The sequence below is a fragment of the Camponotus vicinus genome, unplaced genomic scaffold, assembly GCF_025532165.1.
Source record: "Camponotus vicinus isolate PSW18456_S1 unplaced genomic scaffold, iyCamVici1.0 SCAF_3, whole genome shotgun sequence".
Lineage (NCBI taxonomy): Eukaryota > Metazoa > Arthropoda > Insecta > Hymenoptera > Formicidae > Camponotus > Camponotus vicinus.
In genome coordinates, this window is record NW_028141967.1 from 22,105,738 (window position 1) to 22,125,645 (window position 19,908).

The 19,908-nt window shown below is 31.0% G+C and overlaps 4 protein-coding genes across 4 annotated transcripts; all 4 read left to right on the forward strand.

The window, feature by feature from the left end:
• Positions 1-35: 35 nt before the first annotated feature.
• On the forward strand, positions 36-2,784 carry LOC145968943 (odorant receptor 13a-like). The gene is made up of 6 exons (XM_083094833.1): positions 36-831; positions 897-1,242; positions 1,407-1,628; positions 2,011-2,130; positions 2,307-2,462; positions 2,675-2,784. Exons 1-6 carry the CDS (start codon positions 578-580, stop codon positions 2,723-2,725), a joined length of 1,149 nt encoding a protein of 382 aa, XP_082950959.1. The 5' UTR covers positions 36-577; the 3' UTR covers positions 2,726-2,784.
• An 840-nt stretch (positions 2,785-3,624) lies between these two features.
• Positions 3,625-6,187, forward strand: LOC145968930 (odorant receptor 22c-like). The gene is made up of 6 exons (XM_083094821.1): positions 3,625-3,956; positions 4,200-4,554; positions 4,961-5,191; positions 5,274-5,387; positions 5,775-5,930; positions 6,107-6,187. Exons 1-6 carry the CDS (start codon positions 3,700-3,702, stop codon positions 6,155-6,157), a joined length of 1,164 nt encoding a protein of 387 aa, XP_082950947.1. The 5' UTR covers positions 3,625-3,699; the 3' UTR covers positions 6,158-6,187.
• A 2,570-nt stretch (positions 6,188-8,757) lies between these two features.
• LOC145968931 (odorant receptor 13a-like) lies at positions 8,758-11,165 on the forward strand. Its single transcript, XM_083094822.1, has 6 exons — positions 8,758-9,014; positions 9,220-9,574; positions 9,885-10,112; positions 10,183-10,296; positions 10,766-10,921; positions 11,037-11,165. Exons 1-6 carry the CDS (start codon positions 8,758-8,760, stop codon positions 11,085-11,087), a joined length of 1,161 nt encoding a protein of 386 aa, XP_082950948.1. The 3' UTR covers positions 11,088-11,165.
• A 5,865-nt stretch (positions 11,166-17,030) lies between these two features.
• Positions 17,031-19,112, forward strand: LOC145968937 (4-vinylanisole receptor-like). The gene is made up of 6 exons (XM_083094829.1): positions 17,031-17,400; positions 17,488-17,845; positions 18,110-18,343; positions 18,432-18,545; positions 18,767-18,922; positions 19,062-19,112. Exons 1-6 carry the CDS (start codon positions 17,147-17,149, stop codon positions 19,110-19,112), a joined length of 1,167 nt encoding a protein of 388 aa, XP_082950955.1. The 5' UTR covers positions 17,031-17,146.
• Positions 19,113-19,908: the final 796 nt, after the last annotated feature.

The following is a 19,908-nucleotide window of genomic DNA, read 5'->3' on the forward strand; positions in this document are numbered from 1 at the left end:
ATACATATTCGCTTACAAACTTTAGACTAAAAATTTTATCTCCTGTTCTCTCATCATTTTCTCTGCAAAAGCGATATTTTTTTCGTTAATATGGAGCTAATATTCAACCAATTAATATGTCCAACTTTCATCAACTGACCATTTCTATCAAGTCTAATTTTTATTCGTAATTGTTTTTTCCTATGTACGATGCATATTGGAGGGCTGCAATTGCATTATTAAAGAAAATGAGATATTACTTTTTGCATTTTGTTAGAATTGACGATTGATATTTTCCACGTGTATACTTTTTTTGAGCGCGAGAAAACCTATAATCATCTGTCATCGCAACTTAGCTCTTACGTCGCTGCATACGTCGTTGTCGCATCGCGCGATAGTTAATTACAATTGATCGATGTCGCGTGTATAATTTTACTTCCTATGAAATTGCAAACTTTGCGCGAGGTTAGGGTAAAAAAAACGTCGCTCTTTTCTTTACCGCGCAAGATTTTTCTTTCAATTCAGTTGAGATTAAGAGCAACAACAGCGCACAATTTGGTTGAAAAACCGCGTTTCGATAAATGCGTGAATTGTAATTATGTCGACGAGCACTATAAGTCTATCGCTAAAGATCGGTCTTGGTTTCATCGGTATGTGGCCCGGCTCCTCATACGGGACGCATCTCTGGCTCTTTTACATGGCTACCCTCCTCGCCATGCAATACTTTCAATACTCCTACGTTTTTGTGCATCTGAATATGAACGATTTCTCCAAGCTAATGGAGGGTCTGGGCGTCACTTTAGATTACACTCTGACGTTTTTAAAGCTGCTGAGTCTCTGGCACAATCGACGGTAAGGGCCACAATCGACGTCGATATCTAGATTGCATTATTGGAAACGAGTGAAGTCGTTTGCAGAATATTTTCGGATATCTTGGATGCTATGGAAGATGACTGGAACAACCAGGTCACGGATTCGCACGTGTGTGTGATGACAAGCAAAGCTAATCTAGCTCATCGATGTTCCAAAGCTATAATGATCCTAAATAGTTTGTCCGCTATCTTCTATTTTCTGGGCAGCTACGTGAGTCATCGTATAATCTCCGCCGGCGAAGAACCTCGGGAATTTCCGGTACAGATGCAGTTCCCGTTCGACCAAGCCTCGGACTCGCCAATCTTCGAGCTCATCTATCTGGCAACCTTCTTTCATGTATGGGAGACGGCGACCGTAATCGCGATGCTGAACTCTCTCATCCTGGCACTTGTAAGTCAAAAGGAATGTAAAACTGTAAAAAATCATTAGATAATTGTTTCCATGATGCAATCTCGTTAAAACATGTTGTAAAACGTGTGGTCCTTGATCTATCAAATAACATGTCTCTTAAATTTCGTGAGCTTTTCTTAAACCTTCAGTTTTCCTACTTCGAGGTACTTCACGTGAGTGGCCAGATTGATATTATGTGCCAGGAATTAAGAGAAATTTCCTCCACGAAAAAATCTCATCCATCAGCCACAAGATTACTCATCGAAAGACATCAGAAGATTATAGCTTTATCCAACAATATTGATAACTTTTTCTCCTTCGTTGCACTGATACAGTTTGTATGGAATACCATAGTTATCTGCTCTATAGGATTCATGATTATAATAGTGAGTAAGGCTGCTTTACTTACAGAGAGAAACCAATGAGTTTTTCTAAGAATCAATTTGCTTCTTAATTGCACAGAATATCACTCATTTTATTAAATTATATTTGATATATTTACTTTATTTGATCGCCTTAAATTATTCGGAATGAAAATAATTTCAAATAATTTACACGAAACAATTTCGAAGAGAGAGATATCTCATGTAATATTTATAGTAACATTTTAGAGAATAATGTATTATTCCTTTTTTTGTGACATTGGAATTATGTCCTTGCAAAATCTCAAATGTATGTAGAATATATATGTTAAATTAAAAGCATAATCTCATGCGTGATATTAGGATTTTTTTTATTAATATAATTTAACGTACCATTTTTATGCAGTCTCTAGGCACAGATATAGAAGGTAAATCCGGAATATTAATACAATCCATTATTCCATATGTCGCTGTAACGTTAGAAGCTTTCGTTTTTTGTTTTGCTGGTGAATATTTGAGTTCTAAGGTTAGCATCATCCTCTTGTTTTTAATGGATACGATTGTTTATATTCTCTGTAACACATAAATAAAAGTATTTGTTAATTTTATGTTAAAGTTATGTGATTGCACGTTTCTTGTATTCAGTGTGATGTTTCTATTGTCGTATTGCATTTTAATCCACAACTACTTTTTCTTTCTCAGAGCAGATCTATCGGCGATGCGGTATACGAGATACATTGGTACGAATTGTCCACCAATGAATGCCAAATTTTATTGCTCATAATCGTTAGATCCCAAAAACAATTGACGATCACAGCCGGAAAAGTTATGGATTTGACTTTGGAAAGTTTCACGACTGTAAGATTTTAATGAATTTTAAATATTAGATAATTAATCTAAATTATTTATACAGAGATACATCGCATAAATCCAATAATCATAAATATTATAAATATGTTAATGTTCTTAAAACTAAACCCACACATGTATATATCACATTAATGAGATGTATATAGATGTTAAAAAATGTGCTTCTCTCATTAGATATTTGGTGAGAATAATTTTTTCAGGTCATGAAAGCTTCGGCGTCATACATTTCAGTATTACACGCTATGTATTGAAATTCAAAATAATTGACTCATGAAAACATATTTCTTTCATCGGTTAATCACATATAATATATAATATTGATAAAACGGTAAGACTTAATAAAGTTAATATAGATGGACGAATCTTATATAATTAAATTATCCGTTAAGTATTGAACGATTTTTATATTAATAACATAAAAATTAGCATTACACATTTAATATATATATATATAAAATTGCTTTTTCTATATTGTATAATTTTTAAGTTGTAGAAAAATGTTGATTTAAATTGCGACAAATAGATCATTGAATCTTCACTAAAAGATCTGCGTTTAATTTGTACGGCATATGTATTTTGTTGCGTGTACTTGCAACTAAACTTTTCTTATTTGACCAAATGACTCAAACTTTTTATTTTTAAAACTTTTTCCATTTGCGTGTTCGGCATAATAACGTTTCTTGGATTATTAAAGAAAAATACTCACCATTGTGCAAATCGATTTCAAGCACAGAAATACAATGTTTTTGCTTACTTATCTCTCTTTAAAAAAACTCACTACAATTTAGTTCCGTTCGTTTAAAATATTTAGTTAGAATAATGCGCGATTGTCCAATCAAATTGTCGTTAAACTATCTTCATGTAGAAAATGCGACGAACATTCGTTGCAAACATATCGTATAATAAGACAGGAGAAATTATGAAAAATCTAGCAATTTATTCACAATATTTTCGCTTCTTCATATAAGAGTACCTACGCATTATTGGCTTCAATAATGGAATTAGAATAGAATATTACCATACAGGTAATTACGGAAAAAACAGGAGCTATTTTGATTATTATGCGATGCATAATAGCGCGATTGATCTACACTTGAATGGGGATACACCGTGTGGGGATGAACTCGGAGAAATGGACAATGCTTTCTCAGTTTTGTCTCGTACTCAGACAAATGTATCGCCTATACTGATTCTTATTTCATCGCGTTTATAAAAATATTGACGAATGATAGCGACAACTACCATCAGTCCGTCGCTGAAAATCGGCCTTCGATTGCTTGGTATGTGGCCGGACGTACCATACTCAGCTATTTATTGGCTCATGTTTATGTCGAGCATGCTGATAATACAATATTTTCAATATCTGTACGTAATGGAACATTTAAAGATGAACGAGTTATCGGATCTCGTGGATAGCTTGCCTGCGACCTTAGATTATACTTTAACGTTATTTAAAATGATCAGTCTTTGGATACATCGTCGGTAAGATATTATGTGATATTGGTTTATTCAATCATTATGTTCGTGAGAAAACATTCTTTAATTTTCTAACATGCATTATTGTGAAGCTTCTTTGTGTGTGCATGCATGCATATGTGTATGATCAAAGTGAATGACTTTTAATATCATAATCTAATTCTTAAAAGTTCAACGTTTATATTTTTTTAATAAAAAGACTACTATCTTCGTTCCATATATCGAATCAATTAGTGTCACATATTGCAGAGTTCTCCATAAAATTCTAATAGCTGTGGATAACGATTGGCACGAGTGCGTCAATGTTGAACAGCATTTTTATGTGATGACAATTAAAGCCAGTATATCACATTTCTGTTCTAACGCTATGTTGAGTTTCAATGCAATTGCTGGAGTACTTTATGTTTTGAGCGATTATGCGATTCATTTTGTCTCTCTCGTCGACGATTACAATGATACTCTGCGGCAACTTCCTATCAAGATACAACTTCCTTTTGAATATGAGCAATCGCCTATTTTCGAGCTGCTCGTAGTAATTCTGTTTATACATACAATGTTACATGTGTGCGCAGTCGCTATTCTAAACGGATTGATCTTTACTTTGGTAATTTTTCCACGTCCTATATTTCGAATATATTTCGAATCTTCTATCTTTTATCAGAATTATATTTAATAAAAACTATTTGTGACCTGTATTGAAGTCTGACAATAGAATCTATATCGTAGAAATTTCAATTTCAATATATTGCAAATTACATATTTTATAAAATCCTTTTACATACAAATTTACATAGAATTTACGTAGATTTTTTGAGAAATTTTATTGCATAATAATTAAAAATATAATTAAAAATATTAAGAAAGTTAAGAAATATTAATAATATTGTAAAATATATTTAAGATCTCTTGTGTACATATACCAAGAATATAACATATAAGTTTATGGCAAAAATATTTATTTATGTATAATACGTCATTGGAATCTTTGCAGAATATTAAGTAAATTTTAGGTACTTCACGCAAGCGGACAAATCGACATTATATGCCAAGAGTTCAGAAATATTTCTGACAAAACTTCTCTTTATGATTCTTCTGCACCAATATTAAGGATATTGATCGATAGGCATAACAAAGTGATTTCGTTTTCCAATAATATCGAGAAACTTTTCTCTTTCGTCGCATTAATGCAACTTATTTGGAATACTTTAGTTATTTGCTGTTTAGGATTCATCATCGTAATAGTGAGTGCGATAATTGTGCGATAAATGTGATTCATATTATTATCTATTCACATTTTTTTCTTCTTATTATTCGTTGAAATAGTCTGTCAATGGTGGAACCAGTGTCATGATTTTAATAAAAACCATTTTCGCTTATTTTGCCATAATGATTGAGGCCTTTATTATTTGCTTCGCCGGAGAATACCTCAGCCTTAAAGTTAGTGAGAAAAAATTTATATAACTGTAAATGCATAATTTTTTAAAAGATTTCTAATATTTTGGTGTTATGTTAATCCTTTTATTCTGTGAACAAAAATGGATCAAAAAATTAGTAACGCATATATTGCTGTAATTACTGTATTATATTTTAAATATTTTACGATGATCGATATTCTCACTATGAATATGTTACCGCCACTGACACTATATAAAAATAAAGAAAGATGAAAAAAGAGAAAATATATCTTTCAATTCAATTAAATTTTTTTTTATTTTATACAGTGTCGGCGTTCATAGATCCATCAGACAAAAAATTGAATGAATAAAAAAATAGGAATATAATACCGTTCCGTGTCATTCAATTCTCTTTGCGGTTTTTTTTTAGAGTAAATCAATTGCCGATGCAGCATATGAAACATTCTGGTACAATATGCCATCAAGTCAGAGTAAAGTTATGACATTTATAATAATGAGATCCAATAAGCGACTAGCAATCACGGCAGGAAAAATGACAGATATGTCCTTTGAAGCTTTTAGTAGTGTAAGTATTTAAATCTTTTTTAAACATTTAAATACATAAACATAAATAATAAATAAAAATGATATTTTGTTTACAATTAATTTATGTTACAAAGTGTATCTTTAATATCTTTATTAATTTATTACAAAATATATCTTTCACTCCTGTATTAAATTTATTTGTTCTAACTTTTATAGATGATAAGAGCATCGGCATCATATATATCTGTTTTACATGCAATGTACTAATATTCAAAAAAACACGACAACTTTTTATTAAAAATACAATATGATAAGAAAACATTATTTATACAGATTATAATAATAAATATTTATTAATTACTCAATTTAAAATGACTACTTGAATTTTTAAATTATTTTAGTGTATCTTTTAAAATTTGTAGAAAGAAAAACAGAGAAAAAAATAGAGATTACAAATATTTGAATTACATTCATAAATGTAAATAATTATTCTTTCTATAATACTATTGCATATACTAGATTCATATCTATAAAAAATATAGTTTACGACTTTGTTGAATCGATCATTGAATTGTTATTGAAAAATCTGTTTATGCAATTTGCAATTTTATTAATGTATCTTTCTCTTCTTAAGCTTCTATAATATGATGAATGAACACATTTTTTGTTGCTTTTAAAACTTTCTCTACTAGCGCGTGGGCTGCAAAATAATATTCTCTCGCAAAATTATTAAAAAAAATTACTCACCATTACGCCCACACATTCGATCGCCTCAGGAAGGTAGAGTTCTCTCTCATTTATCTTTCTTAAGACTTGTAATCGGACACATACACAGTTAGTTCCGTCCTTTTAGAGTATCTAATGCAGAAGTATCTAATGCATGATTTCTGTCGTTTGATCTAATTATTGCACGTTAAGTGATCTCCTCGATATATACAGAAAATATGTTGAATTTTTCTTCTCTTATCAAAGATATTATATTATCAGAAAAAAATTTACTAAAATGCTAGGAATTGTTCCACAAACTATTTATTGAGTGAGAGAGAATCTTCTCTTTTATACTTTTTTTATTTCATAATATCCTTTTTTCGAACATCTTTTTCACATTATTAGATTTGAAATAAAATTATAAAATAATATATTTTATTAAGTATAAATATAATAAATTCTATCTTAATTTACTGTTATACGTCATATGTAATGACGTATTTATAATCACCTAAATAAGAATGCATTTAACATAGAAATGGATTTGCAGAAAGAGAGACTCTCGCAATTCTGCCTCTGGGCAAATACACTGATCTCGCTTCCTCGCAATCTCATTAAAAATTTGCAATTGAATTATGAATACAATTCAATTTCACTCGCTTGAAATATCTCTATTCATGTGTTTTAATTCTTTATTGAAAAGGTTTGCAATATGATCTTCTATGGTCAGGAATGAAATCTATTCCTGACCATATTGGCGTATGCAAATTTTATTTTAATATATAATTAAAAAAAGTTTTTTATATACAAAGTGCAGCATTACTGTAAATTTAATTTCATGAGAAATATTATGTTAGGAAAAATTTCATATTGTAAAGTTTTACTTTTTATTTTTTCTAATCGTAGTGTTAATAATAAAACTGAAAAAAATTTGAATCTTTTTGAATAAAATAATTATTTAATTAAGAGGGAAAGTATTTATAGAAAATATATTTCTCCGTATCGTGTTAATTATATTTTTTAGAATAAGTTAATTGCTAATGTAGCAGTGAATGATGCAACGAATCCCTATAATACCCCATTAAATTAATAGAAAGTTGTTATATTTATAATTATGAGGTTTCCTGCAAAAAGCAATTGATAATCATAATAGAAAAAATAATATATATATATATATATATATATATATATATATATATATTTTTTTTTTATATATATATATATAAATATACATATATATATATATAATAATAATTAAACTGTTATGTGTGCGTGTATGTATGTATTAATATATTATTCTTTGAAAAAATTTTTGTCTTTTTATGTTAATTTAATTTAGTTTGCAAGGTGCACAAGTTATATCAAATCTAAAATTATATTTAATACAAACGCGAGAAATATTATCTTTTTTATTATCTTTTTATATTTTTGCTATATATACATGTAACAAACTTCTTATCGAGAAAAGAAATGCATCTTAGATTGTATCATATACTTAGTAGTGAATTTTCATTGGAAAAATCGCATATATGCAGTTTGTATATATGTAATTGTATTGCATACACATCTATAACTATAAGTTTCTACAATATATTTAATTAATCTATACTTTTTCCTTCAATTTTCTTCAATATGCGTATTCTGCAAAAGTTTTGTCGAATCATTAAAAGAAATTACCCGTTATTATGCACAATTGAGTCCCACAGTCAAGAAGATATAATATTTTTCTTACATTTATCTCTTTTAAAACTTGCACTCAAACGCTATGAAAATAATTGAATCCTACTCGCTCAGAATACTTAATGAATAATTGCGATCATTTAATCGAACTGCATGTTTAGCTTTGTGATATGTAAAAAATGCAATAGACATGTGTAATTAGTTGTTCGTCTTCCTCCTAATATCTTTGTTAAATCGTTTTCTATCGAAATACACAATATTAAACTTCCAATGAAATTGTAGAAAATTGATACGAATAATGAGAGCTATCTCGATTTATACTGCACAATAACGTATAATAGCGATTGATCCGTATTTACTTGAGTGGGGATGCATCGCGTGAGGGTGCATGTGAAGAAGCAGACGGTGCTGTCTCTCAGTTTACAAATGCGCTGACACTGATCTTCATCGTTTCTTCGAGTTTTTAAAATTCTTGACGAATGATAGTCACGAGTACCATTAGTCCGGCGCTGAAAATCGGTCTTCAATGCCTTGGTGTATGGCCGAATGTGCCATATTCCACCATTTATTGGTTTCTTGTTATGTCGAGCACTCTAATCGTACAATATTTTCAATATCTCTATGTATTCTCTCACTTTAAGCTTAGCGAGCTTTCCAATCTCGTGGATGGTTTATCTTCGACTTTAGAAAGTAGTTTGATGTTTATTAAGGTGGCTAGTCTTTGGAAGCATCGTCGGTAAGATATCGAGAGAAGATGAATCTTTCATCTGAAGTCTGAATAATATACTGTCAACCTGATCTTTCTTAAGCAGAGCAAGACTTATTGTTAATGTCCTCATTTCAATCTTAAACATCAATCTCGAACATCAATGTGTATAATCTTGCTTAAGAAAGGATATCTTTTCATCTCCTAAATATTTGATCAATTAAAATATTTGTAGCATCTTTCATCAACTCCTGGCCGCGATGGATAATGATTGGCGCGATTGCAACGACGTTCATCAGCATTTAAACGTAATGGCAATTAAAGCCGGTATATCGCATTTTTGTTCCAATGCTATGTTCAGTTTTAATACATTTGCTTCGGTGCTTTACCTCTTGGGTGATTACGTGATTCGTTTCGTATATTTAACAAAAGATTACAATAACAGTTTGCGGCAATTTCCTGTCAAGGCACAATTTCCCTTCGAAACGGAGCAATCGCCCATCTTCGAGTTGCTTGTCTTAGGCTTATTTTTACATGTGATGTTAGATTCGTTCACAATCGCTATTGTAAACGGATTGATCTTTAGTCTGGTAAGTCTCGCACTTTAAATTGGCGCATCCTTATTTTCTGTCAAGACTGTGTAACAAGAAAATTTATAATGAGCGCTTAGATCTAAAGAAATCGTCGCGAAAATTTTACTTTGCACTTTTATATACGAATTATGGCATTGCACTACACATAATTTATCATTGTTGAAGAAATTTTACGACTGAATAATTAAATATTTTGTGTAAAAACGTCTATTTCTTTTGCACATCAAACTGATATCTTCTGCAGGAAAAATACTTTTTATATATAATATTTATCTTAATACGATTTTTTCAAGTATACATATTGTAGGTGTTTCACATGAGCGGTCAAATCGATATCATATGTCAAAGCTTTAGAACTATTTCTAAGAGTATCCATGACGGATCTTCCATGTCTACATTAGGAACGTTAATTGAGAGACATAACAGAGTCGTTTTATTTTCCGAACAAATTGGGAAACTTTTCTCTTTTATCACGTTAATGCAAGTTGCTGCGAATACCTTAGTTATCTGCTGCATAGGATTTCTCATTACAATTGTGAGTATTATCGGGATTATGCAATCATCGATATTGCAATTTATTTATCCCTCTTTTCGTCTTAAAATAGTCCATTCATAATGAATCCGGTTTTTTCGTATTATTAAAAGCTATTTTAGCTTATGTTGCCATAATGATAGAGGCCTTTATTATTTGCTTTGCTGGAGAATATCTTAGCGTTAAGGTTAGTAAATTTCAAGTTATTAATTATAAACATAATTTTCTAATGCGATATATAATTAGTATAAGCATAATAATCATTTTCCAATATGTTGATCGTAATATAGCAAATAAAGTAATATTTTGTTGATTTTTTTTGGAAATATAAAAATATTCTCTTCTAATTTTTTTGTTTAAAATATATATTTTTATTTAAAAATGAAAAATATAAGCTGAATAATTTGTAATATGGACTATTAATTTGGATTACATATTTTAAAAACGTGCGATATATGTACATATTAAAAAATTTACAATATAAACTTTGTATTTATATTATGAAAAATATTACTTTAATTTTTTTAAATTTATATGTTATATGAATGAAGCTAACAGAAGATTAATCTTTTATACATAAAAAAATTATTGTTCATACGAAAAATATTCTGACGTTTTTGACAAACTTTTTTTACATTATTTTATATTATTATTAGAGTAAATGTATCTCCGATGCAGCATATGAATCAATATGGTATGATTTGCCACCAAGGGAGGGTAAAGCTATATCATTCATGATATTAAGATCTCAGAGGCGATTAGTAATCACAGCAGGAAAAATCATGAATCTATCTCTGGAAACTTTCGCGAAAGTAAGTTTTTTGCCTTTGCTATATTATTAATAAAACGTTATTGTTCTTATAAATTGTTTCTTATAATTAATTTATGTATTTTTTATTTATGTATCATATAATGTTTTTTTTTTAGATCATAAAAGCATCCGCATCATATGTATCTGTCTTGCATGCAATGTATTAATATCAACAAGATTGCAACAATGATTTATTAAATCCAGATTATAATTAGTATTTAGGTTAATAATTTAGAAATTGTTATTATTGAGAAAGTAAATATTTAAATTGTTATATTAATAAATTAATAATTTCTATTATAAATATTATATCTCTTTACAATCATTTAATATAATTTACGAGATTTGCAGGATTCACAATTTAAAAATATATTTAATAAAAATGTATTTTTGCTTTGTTACTTTGTTAAAATTTGATCTTATCGAAGAAAGAAATATCTTCATACTGCATCAAACTTATCTACATTGGAGTCTTACTGGAAAAATTTGTGCATATTAAGTTTGTATGATATATTTTTTTCAATATTCTTATAATGTCTTAAATTAAGCTTTGATGATGTTTTTAATTAATTAAATTTTTTTTATTAAGACTTTTCTGACATGTGTTCTTTGCAAAATTCTTTTCTGTAAATTACTAAAGAAGATTGCTTGCTATTATGCAAAGATCTTTTTAGTCGCAAGATTATGTAATATATAATAATATTATAAAATAATATTATAAAATAAAATTTTATTAAATTTGAAATAATATTATAAAATAAAATATAAAATAAATTTATGTTTTTCATTCATACATTTGATTTGTCTAATTAAAACTAATTTGAGGAAGAAACTATTATCAATTATCGTGTAATATAAACTTCATTCTGATTTATAGCCAGATACATCATCTTGATGCAGTTGTAGGGTATCCAGATGGATAATAAGCTATCTCGAATTGCTGTTCGACTATGCAGAGTACATAATTACGATCGATTGCCATTCGAATGGAGATGCATATCGAGCGTTCGAGAATGATTAGGTAATTTCGATGTATTATGTAAAGTAGCTTAGATGAAGATGCCGATAATGATTTTCATACTCTCGTGTACCAGGAAACTATTAACGTAATTTTGTCAGTTATCTATTCTCTTATCTCTGTATCTAGTCTATCACGTGTCTTTAAATTTCAAGTTGTCATTGAATAATAATCGCGAATAACATAGTTCAAATTTATCGTTCAAAGTTTACATTTCTCGATCGAACTTGACCACTTGTTGATTTATTTATTGTCTTTAACTATATATATCGAACATATAGTATTATCGGCACAAGTATAGTAAGTAAAACAAATTTGTGCATTCCTTAGAAAAGTATGTTGTGGTAATATAGTTTTCTCTTTTTGTAAAATTATATCAGAAAACGTGCACAAAATTATTTTCTTGTATTCATACATTTCAGATATAGCAGTCGAATTACATGGATGGTCTGACTGTGTTTGTAAATTATATTTGATGTTTTTCAAACTGAGCATTCTCTGAATGCATCGTTAGTAAGTTTGCGCCGCTTTTTAACTTTGATAAAATACATGCGCCGTTATGATTAAACACGCTAAATATGATTAAATGTTTGTTGCGCGCAAAACGGGTAATATGAATATAGAAAGCATTTGAAATAATCTAGTCCGTTTGTAAATCTGAAAATGTTTTCAAATATTTATTAAAAACACAAGAGAAATGTCAAATTGCTATTAAATATACAGTCGTTTATACGAATATTCATCGTTTCTGACTTTTTAATATTTTGAATCATCACCATTTATTATTAAAAAACAACGTCCTGTAAGAAACATTATTTCCAATGCTTTGTATTTATACTAAAATATCTGATCAATTTATAAATAATAAATTATAGAGCGAAATTCTGTGATGAAGAATGATTGGCATGACTACTAATGTCGATCGACACTTAAACGTGATAACTAAAGCCAATATTTCAATATTTTTGTTGCCAATTTTATATTGAGCATCAATATGTCATTCGCAATACTTAGGAAAGGCATGCAATGTGTTTGCTTTTTGGAAAGAAAAAGAATAACGTAATAAAACGCGAGAAGTTCCTCTTAAGCGAGAAATGTTCTTTAAAATTCAGCAAATTTCTCATCGTAAGCTTGTTTTGCATATTATGTAGTCAGCAGCAATCATTATTTTTAAATATCCGTGTCTTTATATTGATAAATCTAGCACTTTTATATTTGTTTTATCAATGTCAATATTATTTAAACGCAAAAATATTGTCACATAAAAATATTGCTTTTTATGCATATTATTTTAAACGAATTGAATGTTTAATCTCCACTTTAACAATTATGTTATTATTATGTATGAATCTATTATATAAAAAGTTTATATTTCATAATTTGTGTTAAATTTCTTTTTTATACAAAATGAAGCTGACTACATTAAGATTATAATATAATTGAATATTAATGTGGAAAAATCCTGATTAAAGAGTCCATTATTAAAAAGCTGGTTTATTTACTGAATTTATTAATATGCAAAATTATTATATATTTAGTATTATATATTAATAATCAGTTGCTCCACTTTTTTATTGTACAATGAAATGTAATATTACTCGGAAAAGAAAGCAGCAAATTCGCTTTTATTTCTAACATTAAATTCTTGCCGGCCCACGTTTCTTTTCTTTATTTTTGCTCGACCTCAAGATTTCCATTTCTTTCTTCGCTCCAATTGCTTTTTCTCGATAATATTACAGGTAATACGACTACAATTAGATATGAACAGGCGTACGCTTGGAGAAGGATCTGCATTTTTAAAGCAAATCATTCGCTATCGCGCAATACGATAACTGAGGGTAGCCTGTTGCTCGTTCTTGTCTTCAATCTTTGAACAGCCGGTGCTTTAACGTACAATTATGATTGATCGATAACTATCATATAACTTTGTCATCCTCTACGATCGGTCAGTTCTGTTGTCATTATGCGACGACACATTGGATCAATCAATATGAGTTTCGCATCGCTCACTCGGTAATAAGCCACTTAGCGAAGTAAATCGTCTCGTTCCAAAAATCGCTATAAACGCGAAATGATTATAAGCGTATAAGTTTATCGATCAAGATCGAGCTTTCGATTTACCATACGTGACTGTGTATATTTTCAAAATATATCTTAAAAAATTGGACTTAAATGATCTATAGATGTAGATGCATTGAATATAATCTAGTCTAATCTATAGATGTAGATGCATTGAATATAATCTAGTCTAACGTTTTTAAAGTTAGCAAATCTTTGATAAGCATATGGTTGACCAGTAAAGGACGGATTTGATGGACAGAAAGATTCGGCATACGTTACTATTTTTTGTTTTCATTATCCTTGTGTCCACATGTTACTTCTTAAATAAAAGATAGAGAATATAAATTCAAAATTTCTTCCCATAAATCCGCTTTTGAACTTCAGTATCCTAGAATGCCCTGGAACAAAGCCGTTTACTTTTGCACTGTGAGATACATTTTCTACGAGTCTCCTTATATTTCGAATCCAGTGTTTATAAGAGTTCCTTTCGAAATACAGATGTAAAAGATACCATAAAGACATTTTCACGCAAGATGCACCTCTTTCCGGACGTCTTTCAAAAGTCTTTTATATTTTCGCGTTGTTTACGCTGCACATATTGCCGTAATAGATATTCTCGTATCATCTTGCATAGAGTGCTTTACGAGATTCTAGCAACGATGGATTGAAGAGAATATATGGTCGCTGTAGCTCGTGTAGCTACCCGATGATAATCTATGCCAATTTATCGCGTCGACGCTCCAACATTTTAATATCCATCAATTCCTCGATTGTTATCTTTTACGCCCTCAAAGACCTCGCTCGATGTTCCGCGAAGGATGAGGACGACTCTCGCGGGACCGGATTCGATTTTCGCGTTAAAATGGAATTCCCTTTCGAGGTTAATGAGTCCCCCAGTTCGAGATTACGGCAGCCCAATTTCTCCATGAATTATCTCCAGAAATTATCGCTCTCCTCCCTGCTCTTTTCGGTGATAATCAATTTCTTTGTCACACTGATAAGTTTCAGTCGGCGCTTTGCCATTCTATTTATGATAATTTTATAAGCTTTTGTACGCAGTAAAGATGAATCACTTTAACTCAACTATCCATTCTTCACGTGAGTATAATTGGATTGATATAGGCAAAAATTGGACAGAAATATTCCACCGGAAAGTTATCAGGAGTTCCTTATTTCCACCGGAGATTAAAATCTTCATTTTGAAGCACTAAAGAATATTGTCGCATCGTCCGACAATATCTCTTCTCCTGCAGTTCTAACACCTTGATTAATCTGCCTAGGATTTATGATCATCTCGTCGTGAGTAAGACTCGTAATTACTTCAATTCGAATATGAGCAAAAATTATCACTAACATTTCTTCAATTAATTTAGTAATTATTACTTGCATTATTGTCTTATGCGTATACACATACATGCACATAATAAAATAAATTATTATTACACAAAAGGTCATATTTTCGTAAAATGTTAACATCGTAAATTTTCCTTTGCTATCACGTAACCAATTTACATTATCTCCTTTTGTAGGGCATCATAACAATCAACGGACTACTAATGAAACGGTAATATTAATGAAATCCATTTTATTTCACATCGCGATTACCCTGGAAGCATTCGTTTTCTGTTTCAGAGATCTCAATGAGTAGAATTTTTCTCTGAATATTTTATCTATCACACAATCCTTTTTGCTTTTTAATAAATTGTTGCGTTAACAAATAGTAAAATTATGTTACTTAATTTTGCTCACAATATCCTGCTATTGTAAATTTATTTGATTCGAATTAAATTAAATTTTTGGGGGAAAAAGAGCCGTTCTCTCTTATATGAATACATATTTGTTAAATTCGGTTGTTCTTCAGAATTTTTCGATCTCGTAAATGTCGTTCACGAATATGTTTGATACACTATGACATCCAGCCAACGTCGAACCCTTTTATACGCGATCGTGAAATCGCAAAAGAGATTGACGAGACCATGGCCGAAAAGATGATGGATCTTTGAAAAGATTTATCAGCACGTAAGATTCATCCCTACCCACACAAAATGCTGCTCATGGATATTAAACATGTTTCGAACAAACTTCACAGAGATGACTATGTAAACAGTTTACGATGCAAATTATTCTGTAGCTTTCGTATAACTATATATACGGTATTCGCAAGATAAGATATTTATAATAGTAATTCACACACACACACACACATACTCTTTATATGCATGTAAATTTGTGCTTCGTATAAATTGTATATTAATGCAATGCGTCATATGCAATGCATTAGTTATTCGTGAAAGAATTGTTGCTTATTTGTTTTATAAAATTGATTGTAAAAAGAAATAAAAAATTGCGCGTCAAAAATTATTTCTTAAAGTAAATCAATTATTGTAATAAAATGCAATACATGCTTTTATTTCGCGTAATATATCTGTTGAAGACTTGAATTATTTACTGGAAATTATATATTTTATCCAAAAATACGAGTTCCTTTTAAATTATATTATTTTTAAATGTAACTATAAATTAACAAATTTTCTTATAATATAAGTTAGAGCATTATGTATAATCTTTTGTGCAATATAAGATATATAGTGAAATATTTAATTAATTAATGACAAATATAATTCATATGAATTTTTCTTTAAAGAGCAAGTAAATTATAATGTATATAAAACATTGCTTAAATCTTTTCACGAAACCCCATAATTTTTTCTCCCAGGCCCTCTTTCTTCTTTGCTCTCGTACTTTTCAAGTCTTGCGATGGCTGTATGTACTATTGCGTATGCGCGATGTCTCAGACCCTCCGCATTTTCTAAGTGAATAATTCATGTTCTCTTCCCATTCGCTTTCAGTATATTATATGTCTCCACAAATTATATTTTTTTTTCTTTCTAATAATCCGTAATTATCGAGCAAATGTAATACGTTTTTTTGCCGTTGCACGGCAGGAAAATAAGCGTATAATTGCGAATGATCGATAATGGCCGATAACGCATAGTCGACGTATCATCGCCTCGCGTAATTCAGTGCGATTCCTGAAGTTATAGTCCCGCCGAAACTCATGCTTAATTTCCGACTAGCGTCGTTCACGCAGTAATCGTCCAACTTCCCGACATCGAGAAACGTTATTCTCCGATTCTATGCGAGATAATGCGCGCGACTTCCATTAGCACTTCCGTCGAGTTCGGCTTCCGCTTCGTCGGGATCTGGCCGGGCTTGCCATACGGAACCTTCACTTGGTACACGTTCATGACGAGTATAGTGGTCGCTATGTACTTTGAGTACGTGTACATCTTCGATCATTTCGACATCGACGACATCTCGAATCTCATCGACGCGCTCAGCATCGCGTTGGCTTGCAGTCTCAGTTTCCTAAAGTTGATCTCTCTCTGGTCGCATCGTAGGTAGGGAGAAGTTCTTTGAACAGTTAAGGACAACAGTTTTCTCTTTCTCTCTTTTATAATGCGAAATACGCGAGCGATTTCCTACAGGATATTTTACGATATCCTGCTAGCAATGGACGAGGATTGGAGCGACGTTCTTAATCACGACCGATCGATGTTGCACACCATGTCGAGTAATGCCAATCTGTCACGTCGCTGCTCGAACGTGTTGATCAGCATCAATGCCACCGCCGCGGTTTGCTACGCCGCGACCAGTTTTACGCGACGTTCGACAAGCCTTGAAGAGAATTTCAACGATAGTTTGAGAGTACTACCTCTAAAGATGCAGTTTCCTTTCGAGGTTAACGCCTCACCGTTCTTCGAGCTTCTAGCGGTCGCTCAGTTCTTTCACGTGGTATCGGTCGCCGCTCTAACTGCCACGATAAATTGCATGATCATCACGCTGGTGAGTTTCACCGATGAAAAATAGACGTGATTCTACATCAATTTTATCCTTTGCTTATAATACAAGTTTAAAGGATGTTTCTCTTCACAAACGTTAGTTGAAATTGATTTTTGTGCTTCTTTCTGATCCTGTATATATTTTATATTTTGTTGTATTCTTTTATATTATATTTACTTTTTATTTGAATATTTCTTTAAGAGAATTTTCGTTAATAATGGTTCGAAAGCTTATCTTTGGCAGATTTATATTAATAGTTGCATTTAGGTACTTCACGTGAGTGGGCAGATCGATATTCTTCGTCGAGATTTATTAGCGATTTGCTGCGATGAAGACTCACAGCGCGATTCGATTGTCACGAGTATCAAGCTTCTGATTACTCGACACCAAAGGATAATAACGTTCTCGGATAATATCGAGGAACTTTATTCCGACATCGCTCTGATGCAGTTTCTGTCGAATACTGTGGTTATCTGTTGCATCGGCTTCACGATTATAAGCGTAAATCGTATCATTTAATTAATCGTGACCACAATTTATAACTTTAAACTAAATTTTTCGCGTATTTTTTCCGATTTTTTCGCCAAAGTCTCTCGCCAAGGACGGAGGTACCGAGGTACTATTGAAATCCGCTATCTTTTATGTCGCCGTAACGTTAGAAGCCTTTATCTTTTGCTTCGTTGGAGAATATCTCAGCGCCAAGGTTCGCACAGGATATTTTATATTTTACATATACAATATTATATTTTATTCTTTCATGGTCGAACCAGTTCAATATGTCTTCATAGTCTTACGGTTCTTTTCCAATTTTTCTTGCGCTTCTCAAATGTATGTAGAAACTTTCGAACGGCTGTTGCATTCAAAATCTAATTCAGATGAAGTCAATAAATTTTTATCTCTCATTCTTCGCTGTTTTTTTTTCAGAGCAAATCGATTGGCGATGCAGCGTACGAGTCGCTCTGGTATTACATGACACCTGCCGATTGTCGGATTATATTATTTGTGATATTAAGATCGCAAAAAAGATTGACCATCACCGCCGGAAACGTTATGGATCTCTCTCTGGAAGGATTCACGACCGTAAGAATTCTTCGCCTCGTGGATGTGTGCTAGAACAAGATAGAACGTCGAGTTTTTTAATGTTTATTAAGGGGCGGAAAATATAAAATACTCACGCGGTCTGTTACACGAATGAAATTTATCGTTTTATTTCGACCAGGTGATGAAAGCATCCGCTTCGTATATGTCAGTACTGCACGCGATGTATTAAACGAGAGACCAACAGATAACAATTACTTGTGCCAAGCGCATCCATCGTGGTTACTGACGTATCGGACAGTAACAAGTGTAGCATTATATGTAGCTTGTCTGAAAAGGGCGGAAGTTGTTCTCTTTCATACTTATATATAAAAAAATAAAGTTTGTATAAAAGAAGACATAAATAGTAGAAATAAATTAATAGAAAAATAAATTCTCTTTTTCGACAGACATATACAATATCATAATTATTTAGGAGAAAATCTCGATCCATCTCGACGTTCGAAAGATATTTTCAAACATATTCTATATATTCAATTTATTTCGTATTATGACGTTAGTAAAGTGCGATTTTTTTAAGCAACTTTTAATTCTCAATTTTTTATTAAATTTTTATTAAGTAACTTTTAATTCTCAATTTTTTATATTTATAAGAAGAAAACAAATTATTTAAAATTATTATAGACAATAAACAAATTATTATAACAAATTATTATAAATTTATATGAAATTGAATTTATACGCACATCGTAGTTCCGTTTTTGCCGTCACTCACGCTCACTAAATGACATATACCTGTTGTAAATAATTATCCCTCGTCGTACCGACGGTCCGGACATATCAATTTAACTTTCCCCGTTATCGGATGGTTCATTTTCTCTACATTTTATCATTTTAAAGCGTCTCGATCTATCCAACCATTATCTTGCTGGGATCTTCCCGAAGGTCTCGTGCATGGTTCTTGAATTTTTAAAATTTAGGATGATGATCCCAGGAATCGAGCGTTTTTTTCTTGCTCGTTATCTATA

Bases quoted from the DNA above. Each gene is read 5' to 3' on its own strand.
- LOC145968943 (XM_083094833.1), top strand. From the start codon at position 578: ATGTCGACGAGCACTATAAGTCTATCGCTAAAGATCGGTCTTGGTTTC. The intron at 832-896 runs GTAAGGGCCACA...AGTCGTTTGCAG, and splicing joins AGTCTCTGGCACAATCGACG to AATATTTTCGGATATCTTGG. The intron at 2,463-2,674 runs GTAAGATTTTAA...TAATTTTTTCAG, and splicing joins CTTTGGAAAGTTTCACGACT to GTCATGAAAGCTTCGGCGTC.
- LOC145968931 (XM_083094822.1), top strand. From the start codon at position 8,758: ATGATAGTCACGAGTACCATTAGTCCGGCGCTGAAAATCGGTCTTCAA. The intron at 9,015-9,219 runs GTAAGATATCGA...AAATATTTGTAG, and splicing joins AGTCTTTGGAAGCATCGTCG to CATCTTTCATCAACTCCTGG. The intron at 10,922-11,036 runs GTAAGTTTTTTG...TTTTTTTTTTAG, and splicing joins CTCTGGAAACTTTCGCGAAA to ATCATAAAAGCATCCGCATC.
- LOC145968930 (XM_083094821.1), top strand. From the start codon at position 3,700: ATGATAGCGACAACTACCATCAGTCCGTCGCTGAAAATCGGCCTTCGA. The intron at 3,957-4,199 runs GTAAGATATTAT...CACATATTGCAG, and splicing joins AGTCTTTGGATACATCGTCG to AGTTCTCCATAAAATTCTAA. The intron at 4,555-4,960 runs GTAATTTTTCCA...AGTAAATTTTAG, and splicing joins ACGGATTGATCTTTACTTTG to GTACTTCACGCAAGCGGACA.
- LOC145968937 (XM_083094829.1), top strand. From the start codon at position 17,147: ATGCGCGCGACTTCCATTAGCACTTCCGTCGAGTTCGGCTTCCGCTTC. The intron at 18,344-18,431 runs GTAAATCGTATC...TTTTCGCCAAAG, and splicing joins TCGGCTTCACGATTATAAGC to TCTCTCGCCAAGGACGGAGG. The intron at 18,923-19,061 runs GTAAGAATTCTT...TATTTCGACCAG, and splicing joins CTCTGGAAGGATTCACGACC to GTGATGAAAGCATCCGCTTC.